The following is a 10,730-nucleotide window of genomic DNA, read 5'->3' on the forward strand; positions in this document are numbered from 1 at the left end:
CTGAGGTCAGTGTTTGATGTAATTTCCTCCTCCATGTACAGTCTCTGGCATGATGTTGCCTTCCCGAAAACCGATGTCACAGTTGAAACGCATGACTAAGAAGAAAACGATGATTGCTGAAATAAGCAGAAGTGGACCTTGCCTTTATTTCCTGTAAATTGTTTTTGCTAAATCAGTAAGGTTAATGCAGTGGTGGAAGTTATAGTTATTGCTATCTTTTTTAAACTTACAGTTGTCAGGCCATAGAAAAACTCATAAACTATCCTCTTTTAAAATCCTTTCATAAGTTGTTAAAATGCTATTCTTAGCAAGACTTGTCGTTTAATATGTAAGTTTACTTTATTTAACTAGTTGATATTTTATCTTAATTGTTAATATTTTAACTGTGATCATTTTTGACAGTTTTTCAGTTACACAGCTTTTTTTGGAAATTCTTGTCTTAATGTCAGTGTACTTTATTCTTGTCAGTATCTTAGTTTCAGAAGAGCACTGTTAAAATTAAATAATAGAAGAACACTGGAAATATTTAGATGACTTTACGAAACTTACATCAATTAAAATATGTAAATTAATAGATTAAGAAAAATTTAATGTAGAGGAGTAATTAAAAACTATTGAATTCATTTGACAGGCTTTTTGTTTATGTATGATTTATTTTCTAGCGTTATTCAATATTTGCTTTGTTATGACTAAAGTTCACATGAATCCATCTAAACCATGACGCTACGGTGCCTTGGAAGTCTGACTAAAACTAGTTTCCTTAGAAGATTCCTTCAGTTAAAAAATGCTGGCCGCACAGCGGATTGAAAGGTTACGGCAGAAAATTGTAGGCGGAGATGCCCGTTCTGCCATATACAGCCAGAAACAAATAAGCAGGTGTTGAAAATTCCCACATTATTCAAATGCAAGTTTATTAAATGTAGATGTACTGCCATGTAATGTTTTATGTTTGATGTGAAGGGAGGGGAATGAGGAAGCAGAGAGTTTGGCAAACCACGTATAGTTGCGTGGTTGACATTTGCTTATCACGTATAGATCAGAGATTAATAAAATAACTAAAAATAAAAAATACATTAAAAATGTGATAAAGTGGATAAATAAAGGTTTAGACCATAAGAGAAGAGATAAACAGTACCAGATTAGAGTTCTTCTAGCTTGTAACAATGGCAAACCATTCTTTTTTTGCTGAACAAAACCCTTTAGGTTCCAAAAAGAACCATGTGTACTATTGAATCTTAACGGTGTCATAAATATTAGTTTTCAAATTAATTATAAGGGTTAGGGTTATTAATAGTGTGCTTTTTACCTCTCTATGTGGCCTTTACCTTCTAGTCTCTATTAGGGTTTAACATAAAAGGACTTTCAGAATGTCATGCCAAATACATAATTTTTTTTTATTGACATGGAAAATTGTAGCATAAAATACAGTGCTATAACAAAAGTTATTGTCTGAATACATTAATTAATTATCATTTACACTGAACATGAACGAATAGGTACTTAAAGTAATCAAACATAAAATACAAACACAGAATAGATACAGTGAAGCCGAAGGCCTAGTTCCATTAAAATATATTTACAATCCTCTATGATACATTTCCGTCCACCATTATGTGTATTTCGAAATTAAGTGGCAGTTTCTCTCTTTAAATTATGTACACAAATAAAGAAATACACATATGAGTCACAGTGTTTCTATTCAGTTTTTTTTTTTAAGTAAAAGCATTTAAGTGTATGAAGGCCAAAACGGATGGTATGTGAGACCTTCAAAATGTTAAAAGGACAGAACAGTGATAGAAAGTCATGGTATAGCTTTAGCTTTTTGTGACGGCATGTTTATGCATAAAATTACAACAATACGGATCATAAATTCAACATAGTGGAGAAAAAGAGAGGAGTATTCTCACCCGAGCTGGTCACACTTAGGTTACAAGTTTTGTTAAAAAAACGTAAAAAGAAAAATATATATATGATTAGGAAGTGCTATAAACAGTAGGAGGCGGTAATGCGCTATTTCGTTTGCGACCCGCCGCTGTTCAAAAAAACCACAGAAGAAGACGAAGAGCACGGGAAGTGGAGTTTGCAGCTGACGGTAGTTTCTAAGCAGTGTTTCTGTCGTGACAGGTGTGGAAACTGTGGCTGCGGCCGATAGCTCTAAAATGCTTCCAAGGCAGGAAGGCACGTCCGAATCCAAATTCTGCTTTACTTCCTGTCTCCGGAGGTACCTACTTCTGATCGAATTCTGAAGGCAGCGTAGATGTATCCTTCGCTGCCTTTGAAATCCGTTCCGTTCCGTGACGCTTGAGCTACAAAATAAAGATGGCGTCTGAAAGTTGCGTTTGGTGGTCAGTTTGTGTGTAAATGTATATTTCTGATTAACTTTTTGCACTCTTGATGCTATTTCTAGCGAGAAAAGAGTATTATATTAATTGAATATTCGTGTAGTTATCCCCAAAACGTGTTCTATTTTGTTGTTAACGTTAGATCGTTCTCTTAGAAATGTGTCCGAATTCATTTTCATGAGGTGCCTCCGTACAAAAACGCTGCTGCAAAATCATTACCTCATATAGTAGCAATTCCGCTGCCTAATGTGTATTTTTCGTGGATGATTTATGCTGAGGCGCTTTTGTTTTGAGACGAATAACCCGCGAGCTGCAGTGACGCTACGAACACAGACTAGAGGTGGGGTGCAACCGTCTTTAAAAATACACTGAGAAAAAGAAAGAAAAAGACAGTATGTTATTTTCCCACAAAGTACATTTAAACCAGGATGAAATCACTAAATATGATAAGATAGTTTACTTGTCTTGGCTGGTTTATGGTGGTCTTTCAGTCTACTACGCTGGTCTCCCATCCTCTCTCAAAACGAAAAGTACCTAAAATCCATTTAAAACCAGGCTGAGAGACCAAGCCGGATTTTTTTTTTTTTTTTTTTGACAAACAAAGATGTGTCATTTTTTCTCATCTCACAGTTTTCAGATTGGATCTGCTGATTAGCCACACCAAACTATGTCCTTTCATTTTCAAGAGGACCGCCAAGCAGGAGCAGAATATAGGAGCATGATAGTATGACAGCAGTCATAATGTGACAGCCTTCTACACGGTGCAGGTGGTTATTCTGTCCGTGTTAAGATGCCACGACTAGAAGAAGTCGCTAATGTTGTCCTCAGGGTGCCCAGCATCTTGCTGTTGGACATGCTGTATAAATGTGACATTGACAGCTTCACGGATCATCTCAAAGCAAGGACAGAAGACATGCTCTTCAAGTACAAATATGTCATTTGGAACATATATTATTTGGGTAAATATTATGTGATTATCATGAGTCATTATATTGTAGTGTTGGCTAAATATGCAATATGTGATGTTGTTGGTGTGTCCTGCAGGTCACATAGTGAGCACCGTGGTGCTGCTGTTGCCACTTGGGCATATTATCCAGCTCTACCTGCATGTTCTCTGCGCCCTGCTTCTTTATATGGGTCATCAGATTGTCAGGTGAGAATTACAATGTGATTTGGCTCTTTACAAAAATGTTTTTTAAAAGTGAATGGTTTGTTGGTAAGTTTTTCAAATGGTTTTGTTGTGTTAACAGAGATTATGTAAGAGATGAAGCTCAGTATGGATATGATGGTGCACTCTTTCTGGACTCTCCGGCATTGAACCGTTTTGTGACTGCACTCACCAGTAAGTAACAAATATCCCAAACCTGATAGTAATGCCAAAAAGTACTTAGACCTTAAAGCTATTAAGTTTTTGGCAAACATATTCGCTTACTAGCTTTTTGCCGAACATATTCCACAAAACCCGACAATCAAGATCTAACACACTTTGTTTTGTGAAAGTTAATTGTTGCTTTAGTATTTAATAAATGGCACAATTTCTACAACTTATATATATATATTAGGGACCCCTTACAGTTTGCATATCGGTCCAACCGCTTGACCGATGATGCCATCACCACTGCCCTCCTCTCAGCCCTCACACATCTAGAGAAGAAAGACTGAAAGTCAGAATGCTGGTCATAGATTTCAGTTCAGCATTCAGCACAATCATCCCTCAACAGCTCATTTACAAACTGGTCCAACTGGGACTCAACACTTCGCTGTGCAACTGTATGTTAGACTTTCTGACTGGAAGACCTCAGGCAGTACGGGTCGGCAGTAACACATCCAGCACCATCACACTGAACACTGGGGCCCCCCAAGGATGTGAGCTGAGCCCCCTCCTCTTCACTCTGCTGACCCACGACTGAACACCATCACACAACTCCAACCACTTCGTTAAGTTTGTGGATGACACGACTGGTTCTCATTAGCAACAGAGATGAGACAAATTACAGGAGAGAGGTGGGCCATCCTGGCCGGATGGTGCAGTGACCACAATCTCTCTTTGAACGTGGAGAAGACGAAGGAGATGTGCAAGAGAGTGTGGAGAGAGTGAGCAGCACCAAGTTCCTGGGTGTGCACATCACAGAGGACCTCTCCTGGACTGAAAACACCGCAGCACTGGCCAAGAAATCACAATAGCATCTCTACTTCCTCCGCAAACTGAGGAGAGCCAGAGCCCCGGCCCCCATCATGTGCACCTTCTACAGAGGCACCATCGAGAGCATCCTGACTAGCTGCATCACTGTGTGGTACGGCGCCTGCAATGCGTCCAGCCGGAAGACTCTTCGAGGCATAGTGAGAAGATCTGAGAAGATCATTATTGTCTCTCTCCCCTCCCTCCAGGACATTTACGGAACCTGTCTCACACGTAAAGCCCTCAGCATCGCATGTGATCCCACTCACCCGCCTCACAGCTTGTTCAATCTGCTGCCATCAGGGAGGAGACTGCGGAGTATCCAGGCCAGGACCAGCAGACTGGAGGACAGCTTCATTCATCAGGCTGTACAGCATTGGTCTGCTCACTACCTCATTCAGCATTTATCTGATCAAATTCAACTACCTCTTCTGTCAGTTTAAATTAAGAACTGCTCTTTAAAATTTTTGACACTTTAATCAGACTGAATGAGCTCTTGCAGTACAATCATTATATCTGCACTGTTTACTTCACTGGTTTGTACTTTGTCTGCCATATGCCTTGTGCTGCTTTACTTCTCTTTCTTTTTACATGACCTATTTTTATAGTTGTACTTTATATATTTTATTATCTGTATTTAATGTTCTGACTTGGATAAATTGGTTGTGGTTGTTGCTTGAGGTTATGGTTTTATTGTTTGGTTTTCTTTTTACTCTTTTAGATTAATAATGTTATATATATATATATATATATATATATATATATATATATATATATATATATATATATATATATATATATATATACACAAAATACAGAAAAAACTAAACTAATTTGAGAAAGTAAAAATATTTAGCTGCAAAACTGTTTCCAGCATTTTTTATAAATCACCATCTTGTGCTGATTCCTGAAGGATCATGTGACATCAGTTTCTCTTGTAAAGAACTTGATTAGCAATTAAAATATTATGTATAAATTGTAAAATGTGCTTGAAAAGAGTAATACATTTACCTTAAAATTATAACTTAAGCCCTTCAGAGAGGGTGCAAGAAAAGTATGTTGTCTGTCATGCAATTCTTTTGTATGGTTTGTGCAATGGCACCATCACCCTTGACATATTTGTGCATATCAGTACTGATTATGAATGTACTATATATTTGTGTGTGATCATTGCAGGTCAGATAATAGTCAGTACGCTATGTGCATTCCTCATGCGGACTCAAAGGGTGTGGCTGTTCTCAGCGCACTTGCTCCCTCTTCTGGCACGTGTGGTGTCTGTCCCTCTGGACTGGCTCCTCACACTGTCCTCCGTGTCCATGATGATCACAGGGGTTGAGGTGGCCGTCTTCCTCCTCGCCAACCTCTTTGTGCCGTACAGACTGGCCAGAGCTGCTTACAGAGAGATAATGGCAATAGAGGTAAAACACAAACACATACCGACACACTTGCATCCTTTACACACATCGTCTCAGTTCTTCTTTCCTAAATCTCTGTTGTTTCTGTAGGTGACTGAGTTGTACAGACTGATGGCAGTCGGAGTGTCCCTCTGGCATGGCTTTGCTGTGCCTGTGTTGTTTAGTGTTTTCTGGTTTGTGCTGTTCGGAGTGCAACTTGTTACCAATTATGGCACTATCACTGCCGTCCAACAGGGTCCGCTACTCTACCTCCTCACCAGGTAAATGGCAGGGTATGCAATCTCATTGAATGGCCATATGAGACGTGAAGTGAATCTAATGAGCGTGTGTTTTTCAGTGTGTCGGAATGCTGTGCTAGCCCATACTCCCTGCTTGGTTTAACGTTTGTGGTGTCTTATATGGCTCTTGGACTTCTAAATCTCTGTAAATTCTACCTCGGAGGATTCAGCGCTCTCCAGAACCATAATGTCATGCACAGGTAAGAGAAGGTGATGTATGTTTACTGTGTGCATGTGTCTGTTCAGTTCAAGCGCTCATGTTTTTCTATATTGTAGTGGAGTGACAGAAGGAGTGACTCTGCTGCTGTTGGCCCTGCAGACTGGGTTGCTGGACATGGCAGCTCTACAGCGCTGCTTTCTGCTCTTTATCATCCTCTTCATCGTTCTCACATCTACTCTACAAAGCATGAGTGAGATCACAGAGCCTGTTGTGTTGGGGCTCGGAGCTAGTAGAAACCGGTATGCGATTCCATTTACAACCTGAACAAATGACTCCATTAATGATGGATTGACGGTGTGTATACTAGTGATACATGTTGAAAATGTTGTGCTATACTGTGGAAATGTTTGTGAAATACTTTTGTTCTGTTGGCTCTGTTTTGTTACAACAAGTGAAACAGCTGTTTTTGTGCTGATGATAGATTTTTATAAGTATGAATTAATTTACCAGAGTACCAAATATACAATTATTATATATTTGAAATGTTAACAACAATTTAGTTCCCTACTCAGTTATTTTTTGGCGAAAGCATGTTTAATCTGAGAGTTGAATGCTGTTTTGTTTTTTTTTTATGCTTGAGCAAATCCAGATTTTTCTTTCCGTGTCCACAGGAGTGTGTGGAAGCACTTGCGTGGTTTATCTATGTGTGGCTTTCTGCTGCTGTTTCCGGGATTCATGGCCTACAAGATCTCTCAGTTTTTCAACATGGATTTCTGGCTGCTGATCTTGGTCTCTAGCTGTATGCTCACATCGCTGCAGGTACGCTCTGTTTTATGAACCTCGTTTGTTTCATTTTGTTTTCTGTGAGATCACAGCATGCTGTGCTCCCTTTTATAGGTGACAGGCACTCTGCTGATCTACAGCCTGTTCATGGTGGAGGTCTGGCGCGGTGCTGCCCTGCCCGGATTGGATGAGATCGTTTATTATGTGAACGGAGTGTGTCGGGTGCTGGAGTTTGCGGTGGCTGTGTGTGTTGTGGCGTACGGGGCGTGGGAGTCCCTGTGGGGAGAGTGGAGCTGGATGGGAGCATCGGTCATTATCATCCACTCCTACTGCAATGTGTGGCTACGTGCCCAGGCTGGCTGGAAAAGCTTCTTGCTGAGACAAGAAGCTGCTCGCAAAATCAATGTGCTTCCACGGGCCAGTGCAGAGCAGCTGCAGAATCACAATGATGTCTGTGCCATCTGCTTCCAGGTCAGAACAAGCACAAAGTGCAGTGTCATAGGGTAGAATCAAGTTTTGTCCTTGACTTGCAACGTATTCAAATGTGCTAGTGGAAGTTTTGAGAATGTTTTCATATTTAAAGGGTGTATACACTACCATTTAAAAGTTGATTTTCGAAAGCAGGCTCTTATGCTCACCAAGACTGCATTTATTTCATCAAAAATACAGTAAAAACATTGTGAAATATTGCAATTTAAAATACATGTTTTCTGTTTTAATATATTTTCAAATGTAATGTATTCCTGTGATGACTTTTCAGCAGCCATAACTCCAGTCTTCAGTGTCACGTGATCCTTCAGAAATCATTCTAATGTGATCATTTGCTGCTTCATATTTCTGGAGCAACTGTGATTCACTTTGAGCTTAACACTTTTATTTAGCAAGAACACATTAAATTGATCACATTTACAGTAAAGGTATTTATATGCCTTTTTTATGATACAGAACATTTGTATTTTTTAAAAAAATGCTGTTATTTGAGTTTTATATTCATCAGAAAATCATGAAAAACATGAAGCATGGCTTCCACAAAACAATTAGCAGGACAAACTATTTTCAACATTTCTAAAAATAAGAATCATTATTAATAATTAGGGTATCACTTTAGATTAGGGAGCACATATACACTATTAACTGAGTTTTTCCTCAAACTCCTTATTTGCTGCTTATTAATAGTTAGTACAGCAGTAGTTACATTTAGGTATGGGATAGGAATAAAATATCTAAAATATGCTCATGCAGAATAAGGTATTAATATGTGCTTTATAACTACTAATAAATAGCCAATATTAGTAATATGCTTGCTAATTAGCAACTTGTTAATAGTAAGAATTAGTCCTTAAAATTAATCATAATTGTTATCATACCTGTGGTGTTACCATAATTAAATATCAAAGAGTGAGCACCAAATCAGCATTTCAGAAGGATTTCTGAAGGATCATGTGAAGTTGAAGACTGGAGTAATGATGCTCAAAATTTAGCTTTTACCATCACAGGAATAAATTACATTTTAAAATATATTCAAGCAGAAAACAGTTTTGTAATACTACAGTTTTTGTATTTTTGATGAGGTAAATGCAGCAAAAGGGACTTTAAAAAAAAATCTTAATAATTCTTCCTAAAATTCAATCAGTCATGTTAATGAAGTGATCGAATTAAACTTTGCACAACAATGATGTATTTTTTTTCTAACCTGCAGGATATGACATCAGCAGTGATCACATACTGTGGTCATTTCTTCCATGGCAACTGTTTGAGAAAGTGGCTGTATGTGCAAGAGACATGCCCCATGTGCCATGCCTCCATCAAACCCTCCTCGGCTCATCCGACGACTGCAGCAGGTGAAGCTCCACCGACCCACCAAAGCCCAGCTCCATCAGAGCAACAGCCTTCTCCTGAGACCCGTCAGGAGGAACAGCAGGGATCACATGGAGATCGTGTTCGCTCTGCAGAGATGAACTGTGATGAGTCTGAAAGGAAATACTCAAACTCCGAGAGGAATTGTAGCAAGGAGAGTCTCCAACACTTGCACTACGGTGCAAATTGTGATTTCCAAGGTGTGGCAAATCCTGTACCCAGCTGCTCAACGCATGGGGACCCAGAAGTAGCATCTCAGGAGCTTAGTTAAGCGGACTGAAACATAACCTCAGCCAAAGAAGTGTGAATCATGAACGCCATTGCAAAAAGACACTGACAGTGGCAGAAAACAGAGCAGAGCTGAAAGGAAACCATAACAATAGACCTGTAACAGATAACAGAGACAGAAATGCTGCAAAAAGACTGCAGGTGCATGCTGTACTCAGAAGACGTCCTGCTGATTTTGTGCTAGGACTAAGACGACCACAGCACCTCCGCAGCATTAGATCATAGTTACCAAATGATATTCATTTCAAAGAATCTCTACTTGACATTGGTTAAGATATAGAGTTGGATGATTCAATGATGATTGTCCAGTTCTGAGGAAGACACGAAAGAATAGATTTATTACAAACAAATTCTTGTTATCGGTTACTAATTCTGGAATTCCTTTTATCTTTTTTTTGATGTCATTTGTGACTTTTCTGTTGGGTCATTTCAGATACAGGTTATGGTACATGTGTGAATTTCATTCATTCGTAATGCGATTGTTGATACCTGTGCCTCTTGACTTTTTTGTATCGCTCCATTGTGTGCTTTTATTTGAACTGACATTATGTAGTTGTAGTGAAGGAGTCATGGTGTGATATTTCTCTCAAATACGTTATGGTTTGTGGATGAGTTCTGCCAGAATGAAAGAAAAGATAAAAGACAGTCAATGAAGCTGCGAGTTGTGCATAAATCAAAGATCAGATCATTGTTATTGGGGAGATTCCAGTTCCAGCTATATTTAACAGAGCAGAGAATAACGATTAAAGGCTTATACAATCTCACTGATTCAAAAGCATTTTCACTCTTTTCCAATTTCATGTCAGTTGTGGTTTGGAGACGGGTGTCTAGATGACTGTTTCTTCTGTTGTCTTTGTTGTACAATGAAACAACATACATTATTGCTGGCTAATATATGTATTATTTATACATTTAATTCAAAAGTTTTTTTTTTTTTTTTTTTTTTTTGTATACTGCGTTACTTATTTTTTAAGTGAACTTATAAATGTCTAGTATGTAGCAGTTAGTAGTATCCTGGTGTTTAAAATCTGGTAATGCTTTTTGTGACCCTGGACCACAAAACCTGTCATAAGAGTCACTTATTTTGAAATTGAGATTTATACTACAATATGAAAATCTGGAGTCTGAGGGTGCAGAAAAATTCAAATATTGAGAAAATTGCCTTTAAAGTTGTCAATTTTAATACTATTCTTTGTACCTTGAAATAGCTTTTAAATATCATTAATATGGTTATCATTGAATACAAAAATGATTTCAAATGATTTAATTTAGGACAAAACAAGAATTAAAAAGCCAAAATAACTAAAAATCCATATCTTTTAATTCACTCCCTCAAATCCTGGATAAGTTGCCTAACTTATTTTATAAAACCATAATTAATAAAATCATAAAACTCCAGGTTTTTATAAAACATGTTTAAAATATTTT

The 10,730-nt window shown here is 38.2% G+C and overlaps 1 protein-coding gene across 4 annotated transcripts; it reads left to right on the plus strand.

Annotated features, from left to right (window-relative positions):
• The first annotated feature begins 1,991 nt into the window (after positions 1-1,991).
• zmp:0000000662 (RING finger protein 145) lies at positions 1,992-10,066 on the plus strand. Of its 4 annotated transcripts, none has more exons than XM_052571825.1 (11): positions 1,992-2,092; positions 2,973-3,301; positions 3,387-3,495; positions 3,593-3,684; positions 5,698-5,939; positions 6,027-6,196; positions 6,274-6,414; positions 6,491-6,673; positions 7,046-7,193; positions 7,272-7,628; positions 8,857-10,066. In XM_052571825.1, exons 2-11 carry the CDS (start codon positions 3,133-3,135, stop codon positions 9,283-9,285), a joined length of 2,040 nt encoding a protein of 679 aa, XP_052427785.1. In that variant the 5' UTR covers positions 1,992-2,092; positions 2,973-3,132; the 3' UTR covers positions 9,286-10,066. The 4 variants fall into 4 exon arrangements, with proteins under 4 accessions (XP_052427785.1, XP_052427786.1, XP_052427783.1 ...); XM_052571826.1 differs by having other exon boundaries at positions 2,033-2,124; XM_052571823.1 differs by having other exon boundaries at positions 2,056-2,221.
• Positions 10,067-10,730: the final 664 nt, after the last annotated feature.

Source organism: Carassius gibelio, chromosome B13 (assembly GCF_023724105.1).
Source record: "Carassius gibelio isolate Cgi1373 ecotype wild population from Czech Republic chromosome B13, carGib1.2-hapl.c, whole genome shotgun sequence".
Taxonomy (NCBI): Eukaryota; Metazoa; Chordata; class Actinopteri; order Cypriniformes; family Cyprinidae; genus Carassius; species Carassius gibelio.